Here is a 17,980-nt window from a genome sequence, read left to right on the forward strand (position 1 = left end):
CTAATGTGGTATGGACAGGTTTCAGTTTGGCGAGTTTCCCCTATGCTCAGGTCTCCAACTTTGATTTAGGTGGGCAGGGTTTGTTCTTTGGGGATTCCCAATTTCTGTCCAATGGGCATATAAGCTTTGACAAGCGGGTCCTCAGCTTTGTCACGCCCACTTGCCTTGATTAATATCAGCGGTCAGGTGACAAGGTAGGTGCCTTTTCTATTTACGTGTGGTTGTAGATTTCCACTTCGATCGAATGGACTGTGCTGTCAGACAGAATACCACTCCCTATTGTTTATCTTTGGGAGTCTGTTTAATGCTTATATGTACCCCAAGGAGGACCTCTTCTGAAAAAGAATTGTACAAACCTGTAGAGGTTAAGAATTCTTTGAAGAAAGTCCACCTTGGGGTACAGCCACCCTCCTCCCCTCATTCTGTCTGATACATTCAGCATGAAAAGTGAGGTGCTTGGTAGACGGTCAAAGTTGCCTGCTCTTGGCTGTAGGGGGCCCTGTAAGGGTGGTGTCACAAGACAAAAACAATTTTTTTTGTTTTGTAAATATTGTATGTTCAAAATAGTTACAACTGTTGTAGGGATTTTTGATGGACATAAAAATGCTTATATGTACCCCAAGGAGGACTTTCTTCAAAGAATTCATAACCTCTACAGGTTAGTACAAATTTACAAGTATTGCATAAGGGACCTGCTACGGATTTGTCTGTCAAAAACATGAAGACAGGAATTTTGTTTTCATTGTTTTGGGTGACACTGTTTGTTCAGGTTACGAAGATGTATGAAGAATGTGTTCGAGAGAAGGACTCCATGGTTGTAAAGTATGCAGAGTCGGAGCAGAAGAACATCGAATGTCGGAAGATGGTGGAGAAGCTGGAAGCAAAGATCCGAGAGTCTGCGAAAGACCGAGAGTCCATGGTCAACAAGGTGAAAGCTGTCAAGATAGAGAAGCATAGAGCGGTGGCAGACATGGAGGCCAAGGTAGGTAACTCTGTCACTTCCTGTACAATGCAGTCTTTGATTCATGGCATGAGGATGCACTAGTGTAGACTGCAGTATTAAACACTTTTTCAGTCACTGAATAAGATATGATGTTTTGATTATGATTACGTTGAAGGTTTGCCATTACAATGAAAAAGAACATCTGATGTGTTTGCAGTCATCGGAGTTGACGCAGGCACTGAAAGAAATGGAGAAGATGAGAGAGGCATTATCATCTGCCGATGTGAGAATCAAGTGGGCACAGAACAAACTGCGGGCAGAGCTGGATTCTCACAAGGTCAGATTTAGATGATGTTGTGCTGGTACATGTACTCTTTGACTGTTAACTAACACACAAGCAGTGCAGACACATGAGAAAAACTGTAGCCACTCTCATAGCAGAGACACAAGGCAACCTTCTCTGTTTACTTTAATGCTTGTTTTTCCTCTGTGAATATTTTGCAGAAAAACAAATCAATACAAATAGATATGACTTCAGAATGTTACATATATCAGATACTGTGCATACAACTTCTATCACATACTGTTCCTGTATGCTTTGGGGCAGTGGGGTGGCTCTGTGGTTAGTTAGTTATCATTATACTAAAGTCATGGTTTGCTTCCCACATGGTTACACTGTGTATAAGTTGATGTTGCTGGAAGATTGATATGAAGGCATGCGTTTCCCTCACTGGTTGACTCCTACAGGAAACCAAGGCCACACTGGAAAAGACCAACATCAAGCTGAAGGAGGCAAAGGAGGAGACGATGCAGATTCGACGAGACTGCCAGGCCATGATCAAGACGTACCAGGTGAGCTATGGCTGCTCAGACACCCAACTGGGCATGGCCTCTCAAAACTGTCTCTCATAGGATAATGGCACAGTCACATTAAAACACCTTTGGTTATCTAGTGTGTCGAATATTTGTTCAAGCTGGATAATACCCTGGTCCTGTTCATTAGCACGTGTAACTTCATAGGCTGTCTATACAATTATTCACAGAAGCATCTACACCTTAGTATAAACTCAATGACTAGTTGCAGCCTGAGTTCCACCTACCAGACATGATGTAACAGACTGACTCTGTAATTGTTGCAGGAGTCGGAGGAGATCAAGTCCAACACCCTGGACAAGGAGCTGAAGGTGAAGGAAACCGAGTTGATCATCCAGCGTCAGGAGCGAGATGACCGTGAGGAGGTGGGCACACAATCAGGAACAATAGAGCAAGACTCTAGATACAGACGTATTGAACATGTTGTATCATGCTCTTTTCTTGACTTACTTCCAACTATTCTGAGATTTAATTCACGCTTGTTAATGCAACCATTTCAGCAATGTTTTTCATATTGATCTCCATGACAAACAGCTAGTCACTGGTCATGTTTGTATGGGCAACACAGTGATTAGGGCCATTGCCATTAGGTCCTGATGTTCTTGTTGCAGCTATACCAACTGACTAGCCGGGATTTGGAATCCCTGAAGGTGAAGCACAAGGAGAGCCTGGAGGAGCTGATCACGCTTCGGGACAAGGTTAGCAGACACAGCACACACACATCTTACCAAACGTCTTGGTCCACACACAAACATTCCAAAGCACATCCAAATAAACTTTCACACTCAATTGAAGCAGATGTACAGACAGGACACTGTATGCTGTTCACAACACTTGGGGACGGTAACCTTATGTGAGTTTGTCACATTGATAACCATAAACTGATCATTGCCATGGTAACCATGTACCTTGTTGGCATGGTAACTTTAGGTTGGTTCTTGCAGATGAAGTGTCTGGAAGAGGAGCGCCAACAGAAGCAGGACATGCTGACCCAGTTCCAGGACATGGTGCAGCAGCAGAAGGAGGAGAACCGAGACCTCCACAGCAAGACCTCCAGCATGGGGCAGCTGCAGGACGACTTCTCCAGGTCAGGGGCCATCTATGTGTACTCTCACTGGGGATGGAGGGCAGTAGGGGGTCATCTCATACTCGCTCTGGGTGGAGGGTCGAAGGGACACACATGTATACTCTCACTGGGGATGGAGAGCAGTAGGGGGTCATCTCATACTCGCTCTGGGTGGAGGGCAGTAGGGGGCACCTGTATACTCCCACTGGGGATGGAGAGCAGTAGGGGGCACCTGTATACTCACACTGGGGATGGAGGGTTGTAGGGACACACATGTATACTCTAACTGGGGGTGGAGGGTAGTAGGGGGTGCATTTGTGTAGTTACACTGGGGTGGAAGGTAGTAAGGAGTGCTCGTGTATTCTCTCAATGAGGGTGGAGGATGGTTGGGACAAACATGTATTCTCTCACTAGGTATGGAGGATAGTAAGGGGGCACCTGTATACTCACATTGGTAGTGGAGGGCAGTAGGGGCCACGTGTATACTCTCACTTGAGGTAGAGTAAGTACAGTAGTATAGTATAGCAGTAATTAAGTACACGTGTATATGCAAACTGCACTGAACTGTTTGAAACTCACTTACTCACCTTGTGGTCACAGGGCACAGGACATGATCAAGACATTGGACCGGGATATCGCTGACCTCATGGTGACCAACAAGGATCTCCAGCAGGACATGGAAGGGTGTCGTCGTCGCGAGTCCGAGCTCTTGGACCTCACTGAGAAACTTAGTCGGAAGAACGCCAAGCTCCAGTCTGACAACACTAATCTCAATAACCAGGTGGGCACTATGAGAGATCACGAATATAGACCCTTTGATTGATATGTAGAAGTTTATGAATGTGATAACAGGACATTTATATGTAAAGAAGACTGACAGTATGTGTATGAAATGCAGGTGTTCACATCAAATGTTAGTCAACAGACATCCTGCTTATAATATAAGTGCTTGTGGCTTATAGTTGGATAAGGGCTTGTGGCTTGGTGTTAGTGGATAGAGAGTCTACGGGGAGAGAGGAAAGTCGGTGGTACCGGTTCCTTTCCCAGGACATGTCGTAAGATAGATGTTGAAGATGGTTCCGCTTGTTGCCCCTCCTGGTTAGCTCGTTTCCCCTCTTCTGTTACGAGGCTTCATTGTTAGCAGAGTTATTGACATGATCTTCAACAGGGATGGATATGCAAGTTGAGTTTGAGTTCCTACGGGGGCCAGCATCTGCGCCTTTTAATAGTTTTAACATGATTTTTCGATGAATGTTGCAGGTTGTGACGTTGTCAAGTGAGGCAGAGAAGTGGAAGATGGAAATACAAGAACTGGAAACTCGAGTCCAAGATGTTGTGAGTGTAATTCTTGTGAAGTTCCTTGTCCATAGACATTTAATGTTTGTTTTTGTGAAAAGTAATGTGTTGTTAATCAAGCCGATAGGGGTCTGTGTTTATGTGTGCCTAAGTATAAGTGTCTGTTTTCAGGAGGAGAAGTTGATGACAGAACAGAAGAAAAGGAAGGAGGAGACGGAATCCCTCAGAGCAGAGTTGGAAGAGAAGACAAAACATGGTAGGAGATATATAAGCATCTGTTAGGGGTTACACTTGACATGCAAACATCTGTTAGGGGTTACAGTAGACATACAAGCACCTGTCGTGTGTTAAAATAGATATGCAAGCACCTGTTGTGTGTTTCAATAGACATACAAGCACCTGTTGTGTGTTAAAGCAAACATACAAGCGCCTGTTGTGTGTTACAGTAGACATGCAAGCGCCTGTTGTGTGTTACAGTAAATACACAAGCATCTTTGGTGTGTTACAGTAGACATACATGCACCTGTTGTGAGGTACAATAGACTGTTGTGTGTTACAGTAGACATACATGCACCTGTTGTGAGTTACAGTAGACATACAAGCAACTGTTCGGCATGGTGGTCAAGCTGGCTAAAGCGTCAGGCTAGTGATCCAGTGAGGTTGAGGTGTCGGGATCCTTGGAGTCAACTTTGTGTGCTGACTCTTTCCATGTTGTCACAACCCTAAGTGTGCAGTACACAACCCTGTGCACTTGAAAGAACCCATGAATCCATTAGTATATGACCAAATGGTGGCCACATGAATATGTGCATACACCTAGTTGTGAGTACAGCAAACTGTGTCCCAGTCCACCCAGCTGTGAATTGGGTACCTCGTTAGGTTGAGAGAGCCACAAAAAACTCCGTGCACCTAGTGGCAGCAAGAGTTGTATACTCCTCAGGGAGTTGAGATTAATAATATGATGTGACGCTGAGACAGACATCCAATGATCGAGTGAAACCAAATACCAGCGCCTTGAGCAAGCAATAGTTTCACGGATATGTGCGCTATATAAATATCCAATAATAATAATAACTCCTGTTGTGTGTTACAGTAGACATACAACCACCTGTTGTGTGTTACAGTAAAACATACAAGCACCTGTTGTGTGTTACAGTTGACAACTATCAACAGCAGCTGGAGGATGAGAAGGACCTGACACGGACATTGAAGCGGAAACATGTCAACAACATCAAGGTATTGCCCTGTCACTCACTCTGTTTGGGGTGTTTTTTCTTCCTTAAATTCTAGTGAGTACCGAGCAGCTGGAAAATAATTTAGTCTAGAGAAGTCAAAGTGGTTCACACGACCAGCCTCCCTGCATGTCAGGTGATGATTATCAGGAAAATGATTGATATGTTAGCTGTCCTATGAGACTAATTCTTCGGTACAGACTATATGGCAATGATATTAATGGTGTTTGTTGGCCCTCTGTGTAGGACTTGACACGGCAGCTCCAACAGGCTAGGAGGAAGCTAGAAGCTCATGAGAACCATGCAGAAAGAGATACCACCAGCATGGGGTCTCGTACAAGCTCAAATGGGTCTCTGAACACCCTTGGAGATAACGCCACAGCTCACAACAATTCCAATGTCAACAGCAACCACAGCTCAAACAGCAACTCTAGAGCCCCGAGCCATGAACAGGTAATACTTCACCCAGCTATGTTACCTAGCTCACACACTTGTAGGAGAACCTGCTTGTGATGGTCTTTTTTGTAGGAGTATCTTCATGATATCACTGTATTGTAGGAGTACCTACTGATATCACTGTCTTGTAGGAGTACCCAGTGATATGACTGTATTGTAGGATTACCTAATGATACCTCTGTATTGTGTGAGTACCTAATAATATCAAAGACTCTAATGATATCACTGTCTTGTAAGATAAGTTAATGATATCACTGTATAGTAGGAGTACCTAGTGATATTACTGTGTTGTAGGAGTACCTAATGATACCTCGGTATTGTAGGAGTACCTAATGATATCACTGTATTGTAGGAGTACCTAATGATATCACTGTATTGTAGGAGTACCTGATGATACCTCTGTATTGTAAGAGTACCTAATGATATCACTGTATTGTAGGAGTACCTAATGATGTCAATGTATTGTAGGAGTACCTAATGATATCACTGTATTGTAGGAGTACCTAATGACATCTCTGTATTGTAGGAGTACCCAGTTATAACTGAACAGGTTGAGGTGGACAAGCAGGTCCTGATTGAACGTATAGTACGCCTACAAAAGGCCCATGCTAGAAAAAATGAGAAGCTTGAGTTCCTTGATGATCATATCCATCAGCTGGTGGACGAGATACAGAAGAAAAACAGGTGAGCCATTACCTGTGTGGTCATGATCTCGATTGCTTAGTGTCTGGCATAATCCTACTGTCACTTTGTAACTACCACCGGCTGAAATTTATGAACCTCGTACAACCGTTCATCTTGTTTCCGTTCTGATTATTCAAATTTATGCAGTGTCACTAATCCATTGATGGTCATGAGATAGATGCAGTGAGTGGAATTAGTCCTGAAATGGAAAACAACTGTATTTTATGGCTGAATCCCTTATTCATGCAAGGGTTCACTGACTCTTATTCAAAACCTGAATTATCTGTTACAGTGATCCATAGCCTGTCAGGGGCATGCTCACAGGAGTTGTCAATACTGACATTGAAGGAGCATTATCAGTATGCCTGCCATCCTTGCACTTCATTCATGCTAATACAGAAGCAAAACTGGTAGTCACACTGGTGTGTTAGACACGATGATTGGTTTGACTCCAGAGCCCCTTGGTTTGTTAGTGCCATTCTAGTGTCACCAAGATAGTACTGATAAATCCCCAGTATAACTTTAGGCTTTCGTCTCACCTCTGGCAACATACGACCGAGATACCAATCCAAGCTGTATTAATCCATACTGACTCGCTCTGTGTTTACAGGATCATCCAGAACTATGTGATGAGGGAGGAGTCAGGGACGCTGGCGCCGGAATACATGGACGAAAACAAAGTAACATTCCTTAAACCGTCATTGTCTTCTTACATGTGTAGTCTGTCCCGCCTGGCTCCCCTAGGACTGACATCAGTGCACACAAAGTGTTATGTACTGTCTTGAATATATGCGTACCTTGAATAAGTACTAACATCAAGTGTTTGACTTGGTGTATGTTTTGAACAGGTCTCTACCTTGAATAGGAGTTTATTTGGAACAGGTGTTTGCCTTGAAGATAAATGTTCCAGAAAAGTGACATGCTTGATTTTGTGCCTCCCTGGAATACTGGGTTAGCTTATGTAGGAAATGGCAAACATGAAAATTTAGAAAATGCGCAAGGCCATGTAACAGTTAAAACTTCAAGGATTAACAGTAACAGTTATGTTTATGCCAAGTAAAGACAACATGAGTGCCATGTTGTAGGTGAAACGTGTACCTGTATCATAGGCGTACTGACTTGCACTGACACAAAGAGGATGTCTGTTGGTTGGCTGACAGTGGAGGTCACTGACCTATTGGCCTGTGTCTATATATATATTGAACATTGTTAGTGGTCATTTCACATGTCAGTGCAGGGGAGGTAACTGGTGCAGAGTAGACAAGAGGCGTGTTGAGAACCAAGAGCTCTCGCATGAGTCCTGAACGGATGCGAGCGCTTGGTTACCTTCAGCCATTCGTGACCATCTTGTGTTATTCCGGGAAAAGCCGAATAGCTTTTCGTCTTCATGTTGGAGGTTACGGAAAGAGGCGAATGGTGACGAATGACATTAAACATGTATAAGACAAAATGTTATGTATGTCAACTTCTTCTTTATTCTTTACACAACGTTCCTTGGCTATTCCTTGCCCCTTCATCAGGTGGATGCTAACTAATGATAATGATTCGAATGGGTATTTTCCTATTAAACATGGTCACCATCTTTGTTCGCTTGGCAAGGCAGCTGTGAGGATGGTTTGCGGGCGCTTGTCCAGGCACAGGCTTTCAGGATTGAGCGCTCGCGGGCGGTCACGATTCTGAACACGCCTCAGTTTTTATATAAGGAAGCTAACAGGTGACCAGCTGACCTGTGTTGATACAGGGGAGGTAATTGGTGGCCATCTGACCTGAATTTTTGGATTCAGATAGACCTATAACTGGTGATCATTTGAACTGTGTCAATACAGGGGAAGTTTTTACTGGTGGTCAGTGTTGTGTTCAGTGTGTTGCATGACATGGGTGATGGAAATATTTCTTTTTGTCACTTTTATGCAAGCTCTATGATGTGATGGAAATTATTAATATACAATTTTGTTTGTTGCCATATTTGCAGTCAGCAGAATAGACAGCGATATTTAATCTTTCCTTTCAAGTTTTTCATTGATGTTCCATTGCTGTTTTCAGTATGTGCTGTTGCTTTGGTTGTGTGATTGTTGTAAACTGTGTTCTGCTATACAGCTAAAGCCCTGGCTGGCTCAGTGTGTCATGACTGGCGTTGATCGGTAACTTGTGACTGTCTCAAGTCCATGTATCACTAAGTGTAGAATATGTCATTGTCTTTCTTCCTTTTCCTTCATGTACAGATGAGTATTTTCATTTCATATGAATGAAGAAAGCATTATCACAAAATCAACACAAGAACAACATCATATATGGCAAGATCGAAGTGGGGACATTAATATGTATTTTATAATGTATATAGGATACTTAACATTTTAAAAAATATCAAAATTGTTTGCTTGGAAACAGTGATATCCAGCTTTGTTCATGCCCCTGTGTAACTGTGGAGGTGACAGCTTATTTTGGCAGACCATCCATGCTTCACTCAGGACCATCATTCCTTCACATGTTCACATATCATGAAACCATTTACCGCTTCTAACAGCATGAGTGAGTACCCTGCACTATCATTGCTTAACCCGCTGTCCAGTCCGTTCCAAACAGTCTTAGGGGCTTTTTAGTTGCTGTTCTTTTAGTTTGTCTGCTTAGAAAATAATTTGTTTCACGAGTCACTTACCCTCCACAGCACTGCAGAGTTGCCATGTTGGGATGAAGTAGTATTCCACTGGGTATTGGGACTACGTTATGGTAGTGTTGGAGTTTTACTGTGGGCTACAAGGGAATGATGATAGTATACCAAATTCAGACATGTTCTTTGTGTTGTGTTGACCGGTTGTAGCTTGTTAGAAGCTGAGTCTGTCATCCTGATAACTGTCAGTTGTCAGATTGATAATAATGTTTTTAATCTGATGTATTGTATTTAACCAGACATTGTAATTCTACACAGAGAATTACTTTGGACAGTGAAAATATATCTCAAGCTTCTATAGTTTTAGGAATGAACTTTTGGTATTGAAATTATTACTTTCTTCGAAACTTTTGTAAATTAGATGTAAGACTGTTGATCCCAAACGTGTATAATTCCTAGGATCTCATATGATACCAGTAATACCTGTACATAAAGTGCAAGTCAAGATACAGTCTTTGTATTAGTTTGAAACAACTGGAAGTTTGGGTTGCCATGCCCAGAACCCAGACACTAAAACGTGACATAATAGGGCTGCTGCTTACTGAAGAGCTCAGACTGCACAGTTCTCCCCCTCATCCCAATCAGTGTATTTTTGTGAATTCGAACAGGAAATGTTGTTGGACTCTCAAACAAACTTACCTTGAAATTCATGAAAAGGCCATAGTTTAGCTCTCCATTATTAGTTTCAGTTTCAGAGTGAATGAATTATTTAGTCAACTGTCTTATTGCTGTTTTTCATGAATTTTGCTTTCCTAAATAAAAGGAGGTGCTGCTTGAATTCAGCATTAAAAACACATAACGTTTTTAAAGTACTTTCAGTAGCATTAAAAACACATAACGTTTTTAAAGTACTTTCATTAGGGTTCATTAATGTATTATATACAGTTAGAAAATCATTTTGTTGGGTTATGTAGGTTTTAGCTTGAGATGTACAAGTGACACTTCTAGGCACCTAGCATTGCTTTGCTCTGTCTGTCAGCGTCATCATTGACATCGCCAGTGTCATCTACGCCATGTTGTTTGTGCATGTTGATGTGGCTAACTTCTTGTGCTTTCTCTCTCCGCTAGCTGCGTGCTAGGACCGAGTCACAGGTAGGCTATTCCATTCACTTCGCTTATCTCCCCCTCCTTGCTGCTCGTTGTCTCCCCCTGGGTGCGCTAGCTGTCTTCCTCTCATTGTCACACAGGGTTGACAGTATTCAGTGTTGGGCTGTACAAGACGTTATGAGATTTTCTTCTCAGGCGTTTTAAAGTAACTGCATAATCTATTTAAATTTCAGAATTACTAAACTTGAAGTGATAATATGTGCTCAGTTACACAAAAATAGTTTCTTGTTATATACAGTTTCACATTTGTGAAGCAAGGATAAGTTTTGTTTATGATGTTATTAACAGAAATGAGATATTTTCAAAAGCATACTTCAGTTTCTGTCTGCTAACAGTAAAGCATTGCTGCATTTTATTACCTGCTTGCCACATCTTTGTTGTGACTGCCATTACTATTTTTGTAGTTCCAACTTTTTTCCTCTTTCTTTTTCGTGAATGTTGTCAGTTTCCTTTTGACTTCCCTTTTTGGGGTTTTCTCATCTCCTTTTGGTTTTGGTTTTGTTAGTAGTTTGCCTGTTGATCTATCTGTCTTGACTGGCTTTCCCAGTTATCATCCATCATAAGACCCTGTCATGGCAGAAGTCAGCCTTGTGGTGCATTCTAAACTCATGATGTATACTGCTACTCCTCATGCATGAAATGTTTGTCCTCTTTTGGAATTGTGATAGAATGAGGCAATAATTTGTCTGTTGGTTCTCAAGTCCTGCAACCTCTGAAAATTTGACAGTATAACAGCATTTTGTATTGTTTGAAATGTGAAACAATTTCTGTGTTTTACTGTCATGTTTGGTAGTGTAAATTCATTGTTTTGCTGGCGTGTATGTTGGAACAAATTCAGTGTTTTGCTGGTGTGTATGTAGGCTTAATTTCACTGTTTTGCTGCTGTTAATATAAGTATTAATGTCATTGTATCTCTGTGAGGTGTATGTATAATGTCAATATTTTGCTGTCTTATGTGTAGGTATAATATTGTTTTATTGTCAGCTATCTTGTTTCAAGTGTGGTTTTGTTCTATGCTTGTTGCTGTCACAGTTCTGCTCGTTCTTCCACCGAAGTCGTAAGTGTGTAACCCATGTCATGCAACACACTAGAGGAGTTCTATTCCTCCTTCGTATTGAGAGGTGCACAGCCATTGATCAGCATGCTCATGATGCATGGCACATCATCAGTTTGTGTTCTCAGCTCCCTTACTAGAGTAGAATTCAGTGCAGTTAATCATGTGTCTAGGCACTGCATGTTATGGGGCACTTGGATTGAGGTTACTCCGGCTCACTAGGGATACAGGTGGTGTAGTGGTCTTGATGTGGTGGTTCTGCTCTTGTCTGTTGGTGGTGTAAGGGTTGGGATATCTCCAACAGTACCACACAAATGTCTATGTTTGTTTAAGCGGGCATAAAGTACTGTTCGGTGTTAAGCCCAGCTCACTCACTCACTCACACTTTTGAGTCTCAGCTATGCAAGTACTTGTACTTTAACGCTTTTCCAAGTATTTATTAAGTCAAGTATATCAGAGAAATGAGTGATAGTACATGTATTGTATTGCCACTTTATTGTTTTTGCTCTCTTTGTGAAGAGGATTTTGCCATAAAATATATTAGAAAGTCTTTTTGTGATTGTGTTGGGGTTAACATCTGAACTTACTGCAATTAAATAGACAGCTAGTTGAAACTGCTGTGAAATAAACAAAGTTTGAAAGAAAGCGTTTACTTGGGTATGGAAGGAACGGCCTGTGTACAGTTACCTCCCTTGTTTACAGGCTCTTTTGGCTAAGAAGGGTGGCATCATGGCGTCTGTGTACAGCCAACACCAGCAAGATGGTGCTATGACCCTTGACCTCTCGTTGGAAATCAACAAGAAGCTACAGGGAGTCCTCGAGGACACACTTCTCAAAAACATCACGCTGAAGGTTCGTAGATATATTCATGGTTACATCATGCTGAAGCGACATAGAGTAAATAATGGTAGCATTGTGTTGGAGGCTTGAAGATAACATAATGGTAAAATGTTGGAAGTATGTGGATATGCTGGTGGTAACTAGAGTATGGTACAGAAAGAAGTAGTAGCCATTAAGGTCTCATGTGTTTCATGAAAGTGAACTAACAAAGATGTCTTTGTTATTTCCAGGAAAGCTTAGACACGTTAGGGACAGAAATTGCCAGACTTTCCCAGGAAAACAGACATATGCAGCTTACCTTACAGGAACTGCCACACTGACAGACAGACAGATAACTGACAATAAGAAACTGCCATACTTACTGGCAGACAGACAGACAGGCTGACCGGAAACTGACTATACTGCCTCTCTTACTGAAAGACTGACCGAAATCCTACGATGCAGGAAGTGCTGCTCCGACAGACTGATTGACCATCCAACAGACGGACTAACCTACTGATGGATGGATGGATGGACGAACCAACCTACTCATTGACTAACAGATGAACAGACAAACCTGTTGACTGACAGTTGAACTAACCTGAAGAATGTCTGCACACTCTGACAGTCAGCCGACAGTTCAACTGGTACTCCATGGACACCTGATGATGCAATATATTGGAAGTCTTCATTCATAACATGCACAGGTCAGCCTGATGAGGAGGTAGACATATCTGAGTGACCAAGGATGGGTATCGACTCTGTGTGATTCTGTTTGCGGTGTGGATCAATGCTATTTGGTACATGGAGCTCTTCCTCTATGTGTTTTGAACATTCCTCCTGTGAAGTGCTACAGACTGTGCTGAATAATCAGACAAAATGTAGATGATTCTAATGTGGATCGAGAACTGCTAAACTATAAACAGATATGTCTCCATGATAACATGCTAATCAGACTATTTTTGCACTTGTGGAACTGACTTCAACGCACAGCTATTTCACTGCACTTGTGTGACTATATGATACAGAATGGCTCCAGCAGTTACTGTCAGAGCTGTTCGACGTCTTGTATGAATGAAACACTTGGTGTTGAATGTTAGGTTTGAGGTGATGCACTTGGTAGAAGTGACAATTTGTTGTGCCATTACCTTTGTGGAACAATACCTTTGAATATTTTGGGTAGATTACGATGTATCACTATGTTTGCCTGTCGCAGAAGTGGCTGTGACTGAAGCTTGTAGCACAAAGGCTGTGACTATCCTGAGATTGTACTAAATTATCCATTTCTTGTTCCTGTATATAAATCTTGTCCCATTTGTTCCCCTTTACGTCCTTGAAGGATGGACGGTTAAATCTTGAAAAAATCTGTGATAGCTAGCTGCACTAGTGACTTACATTGTAAGGAAGAAGCTGATGGTGGACACAGTTGCAGCAGCAGCAGCAGCAGCTTGAACCACGTCTTCATGAGACACCGTCTACCGTGGTTGGAGTTTACTTCAGGTTATGCAGGAAATGACAGGTATGGTTTGCGGCTTTGCAGAAAACAATTTAACACTGATGGTGTATGTACAATTACACTGGATATAGGTTACCAAATGTAAAGATATGTGAAAGTGCTGATAATTGTAAACTATTTCCTCCATCAAAATTATTTGCCATGATTTCGGCGCAGGTGAAGGTCAAAAGTATCGGTCCTGTCTTCATTCTTATGTGTGTCTCCATGTTTTCTCCTTTCCATGATGTACTTACGTTATTCACTCACTCACTCACTCAAATCTTGTGCATGAGATCCCTTTGTGACTGTCACCATGGTTACACATTATATATTTGTTTTCTGTCCTAAAAATATATGTCTGGTCCCAGTCTAGACTGGGGTGAAATGTTTGGGGATAGGTCGTTCTATCTGCTTGTATTCCAGTTGTGTAAGTGTGTTAGTGCCTGTGTAGGGATTACCGAGTTAATTCATCTGTTACCGAGTTACAGAGTCTGAGAAAGGCATGACATAGATATGTAATACATGTTGCTTACTCAGCTGAACCATTTCCATGGGCTAGCATCAACAGGATGAAAAACCAGTTACCCACATTATTATTTGCTGTTTCTCAACTTTTAACAGTTATGATGATATTTCTACTTGTTTTACTGAAGATCAGATTTGAACATTGATTCAGCGCAAGTGAAATGTGTGTGGCATTACCACAGACTGTGTGTTCTTAGTTAAAGGGACCGTGGAAAAAATACCAAATGATTTACTTCCTAAGCAATATTACCAGCCGTATGTTACTTATACCCATTGGTATTTGGTACCCATCTGGTACCCATTCACTACTGTCTGGAGCTTGGCCTCTAATCAGAGTGTATGTTGGCCAAGACAACATTTCTGTCCTTTTGTTGGGATCCTTGGTTAGAACTGTTGCTTGGCAACATATTCTGATTCTAAGAGGTATTTTGATGGATATGATGATCAAACTCAGGGGATAGCATGTAGTGTTGTTCATCATGGTATGAATCACTTGATTGTTTGCAACTGTTATTTTCAGACAATTGTCATATTGCTGGACTAATGTCGTGGAATCTGTCAAACAATAACCAAATCTACCCATGATCTGTTAGTTGCATTTTATAATTTCTTTAAGTGAAACCAACCTTGGTTCACAGCAGGTCATTTTCAAGATGACAGGGCAGACATTTGTTATACATGATTTCACATGGGGATGTTCACCAATGTATTGTCACAGTAATGTATGCTGGCATTAACCAGTGACTGAATGCAATATGGTCTGCCAAGACTTGGTTTTTGCAAGTCATGGCACCATGGGACATTGCTCTTTATATTGATCACTGGTTTGCTGGACTCAATCATTAAAACTTTGCAGTGCTGAGTATATCAGACTGATGTGCAACCACTAACAAGTAACTACTGTAATTGTATATATCACTGACAACATCTGAGGGTTATTCTGGTAGCTATAGCTGTGGTATAACAGGCATATTGACCTGGGGTCAGCACAGGGTGGTGTTCCCTAGGGTTGTATTCCTGTCATGTAACCCATAGCAGAGTTACAATATGTGCCTATCACCATGGGAACTTTATGTATTAGACTTACATAATAATTTGAGTATTTGCAGACAACTGTCATCTGTAGTGTTGAAATCCCTGCACGATTCAGATGTCAACATTCCATACACAGCTGAAATTACTCTTTAGTTGAAATGTAACCGAAGTTTCTCATGGTGACAGATGCATTCCTTGTTTATCAGTTCAAGTGATACATTTTAGGAAACCTTAAAGGCCATCTTGAATTTTACCTTCATGTGATGAATTCCAAAGACTGAGATGACAAAATCTCTTTACAGTTGTTTTTTTCTGTGTGCAAAATTGTGATTATTTTCTTGTTTCACTCATATCACTTTATCCTGGGATTTCATTCTTTCACTTCTCCTATCAACTTTAAGAAGAAAGCACCTGGCAGATGGTCAGCTTGTTACAGTATTTTCAGGAGACTTGCTTCCCTTGCCACATTACAATATAGTTGCGGGTGTATAGTCTGTTATTGTCCTGTGATCAGATGGAGTGTGAGAGATTCACAATGAGTGTGATATAATTATTATTATTACCTATGTGTGTGTGGATGTTATTGTGCCATGTGTACTGTAGGCAAAGTATGCATCATGTGAAAATAAATTATTATGACAAATAATTAATGGTGTTCATAGTTTATTTCATTAATAAATATTCACTCCACCAATATCACGAACAGATTTAAGTAACAAGCAACCAAGTAATCTCTTCTGTTGTCGTAGCTTTAGTGTGTCACTTGTAAACACAACTCTCAGCATAATGACAGTGCCACCAGAAACTTAAGGACATGTTTCACGTGTTTGCTCTTGATGAAGACATTGTTTAGATGAATATGGACAACAGTCCAGAAGTTTCAACAGTTCATCAAGAGCATACAGAGGTGTGTCCTGTGTTTCTGGCAGCGTTGATCTGAATATCCTGAATCTTGAGAGATGTTTCCTGTATGACGAGAGACTGACAGGCACCCAGCATCTCCTTGCATCTGAAACATACAGAACAGAGACGTGATGTAGTCAGAAAAACAGTGCATAAAATGAGACAGCTTAACATGGAAAGCACAAACTGTCTCAGATATTTTACATTTACTGTTTACCTTAAGTGTGGTTGCTATGTATAAAAGACCCTTTGAAGCTGAAATTTCACATCCAATCTCATGAAAGTAAAATGGGCATACCCTTTCATCTGATGTTTCTGAGCCTGAAGCGTTGTCTTGCCGGTCGTCAGGGCATCTGCGAAAGACTTGATATGGGGTGTTGACTGACGGGTCATCACACTCAACTCTCCTAGCAGCTGCTCACTCTCCAACAGGGCCGACTCCAGTTTGTCTGTGCAAGGAGTACAAAGTGTCAGTTCTGTGTGTTTGTCTTACACTGCAGTGAGCAATATGAACCAGACAGACAACCATGTGGTTGTTGAGCCACACTCTCAACAGTATTCATGTGACACTGTCTGTCTGTAAATAATCCAGAGATCATGAGCACTGATCTACTGATCTGGGATATGATGACATGTCAACATGCTGACCTTGAATTTGTACCCAGTTGTCAAAGGCAGCCATGGCAGCCGGATACATTGGGCTACAGTTGTTGTAGGGAACAAGAACTCTATTGTACATATTGGTACAGCATTCTGTAAGTAATCTTGTCTGAACCAGACAATCCAGTAATTAACAAAGATCACTGGGGCCAGAACGAAGAATAACTTGTTTTTGATGTGGACCTGTCTAGCCTTTGACTTCACAAACTAAATATCTTGAACCTTTGATAGCACTTATGATGCAGCTTGAAAAATTAAGACATTGATAGATATTAATGAATTAAGTATTGAAGCATTACAGTTTGCAACACGACAGTATTTATATATACACAGAGAAAAAAGTTAAGCACCCCCCGGTGTTTTTGGTCAGTGAGTTGAACACACACAAATTTACAGACCGTTGTGAAATAAACATGAGTAATTAAGATAGGTTATCAAAGAACACATTCTTGGGAACACAAGAACACCACGAGTGTCTGATTGACAGTTCCATTTATTGTGTTACAAGCTGACCATTAAAGGGGGTAATTTTGCATACATATGAAATACTGTGACACAAAAATACTGTGCTCACAAAATGTGTCCGAAACAATTTACAGTCAGTAACAGGTACTTCCTCCAACTGCCTGGATCACAGCACCAACCCTTCGTCGCATACCCCTAACAAGACGCTGAAATTGAATCATAGGTATTCTCTGCCATTCCTCATGCAGTGCTGCCTCCAATTCATTCAAGTTCTGTGGCGGAGGTTCTCTTGCTTGCACACGACGACCAATGATATCCCAGATGTGCTCTATAGGGTTGAGATCAGGACTCATGGCGGGCCAGTCACACCTATCCACAGCATTCTGTTGGATAAAAAGGTTCACTGCGATGAAACGATGGGGTCTGGCGTTGTCGTCCATAAATGCAGGTCGGGAAGCAAGAGTATGATTGTCAAAATGAGGAACGACATATGGCTGCAGCACTTCCTGGATGTATTGCGCACCTGTCAAATTGCCCCGTATAGTCAGCAGGTCCAACTTGCAATCATGTGAAAAGCATCCCCAAACCATCACAGAGCCTCCCCCAAAAGGAACATTTGGTAGGATGTTCCTAGGAGCATAGGCTGTATTTCCACGCCTCCAGACCCGCATTCGACCGTCTTTGGGATGCAGCATGAAA

General features: G+C 41.6%; 2 protein-coding genes across 3 annotated transcripts in view; one reads left to right on the forward strand and one right to left on the reverse strand.

Annotated features, from left to right (window-relative positions):
- LOC137265821 (coiled-coil domain-containing protein 186-like) overlaps positions 1-15,899 on the forward strand; it is a 32,444-nt gene extending 16,545 nt beyond the window's left edge. Inside the window, exons 5-20 of one of the 2 annotated variants that reach the window (XM_067801284.1) lie at positions 770-982; positions 1,161-1,280; positions 1,691-1,795; positions 2,083-2,181; positions 2,428-2,514; positions 2,761-2,903; positions 3,483-3,663; positions 4,143-4,217; positions 4,350-4,434; positions 5,335-5,414; positions 5,657-5,863; positions 6,393-6,550; positions 7,161-7,230; positions 10,287-10,310; positions 12,082-12,231; positions 12,450-15,899. In XM_067801284.1, the coding sequence (XP_067657385.1) occupies positions 770-982; positions 1,161-1,280; positions 1,691-1,795; positions 2,083-2,181; positions 2,428-2,514; positions 2,761-2,903; positions 3,483-3,663; positions 4,143-4,217; positions 4,350-4,434; positions 5,335-5,414; positions 5,657-5,863; positions 6,393-6,550; positions 7,161-7,230; positions 10,287-10,310; positions 12,082-12,231; positions 12,450-12,539 (1,887 nt within the window). In that variant the 3' untranslated portion in view covers positions 12,540-15,899. The remainder of the gene's footprint in view (positions 1-769; positions 983-1,160; positions 1,281-1,690; positions 1,796-2,082; positions 2,182-2,427; positions 2,515-2,760; positions 2,904-3,482; positions 3,664-4,142; positions 4,218-4,349; positions 4,435-5,334; positions 5,415-5,656; positions 5,864-6,392; positions 6,551-7,160; positions 7,231-10,286; positions 10,311-12,081; positions 12,232-12,449) is intronic. The other variant, XM_067801285.1, reaches the window with a different exon arrangement.
- The window catches only part of LOC137265822 (HAUS augmin-like complex subunit 8), a 40,250-nt gene continuing 38,162 nt past the window's right edge, over positions 15,893-17,980 (reverse strand). Inside the window, exons 16-17 of the mRNA XM_067801286.1 lie at positions 16,455-16,605; positions 15,893-16,262 (exon numbers count right to left, since the gene is read on the reverse strand). Of these exons, the coding sequence (XP_067657387.1) occupies positions 16,145-16,262; positions 16,455-16,605 (269 nt within the window). The 3' untranslated portion in view covers positions 15,893-16,144. The remainder of the gene's footprint in view (positions 16,263-16,454; positions 16,606-17,980) is intronic.

Source organism: Haliotis asinina, chromosome 15, assembly GCF_037392515.1.
Source record: "Haliotis asinina isolate JCU_RB_2024 chromosome 15, JCU_Hal_asi_v2, whole genome shotgun sequence".
Taxonomy (NCBI): domain Eukaryota; kingdom Metazoa; phylum Mollusca; class Gastropoda; order Lepetellida; family Haliotidae; genus Haliotis; species Haliotis asinina.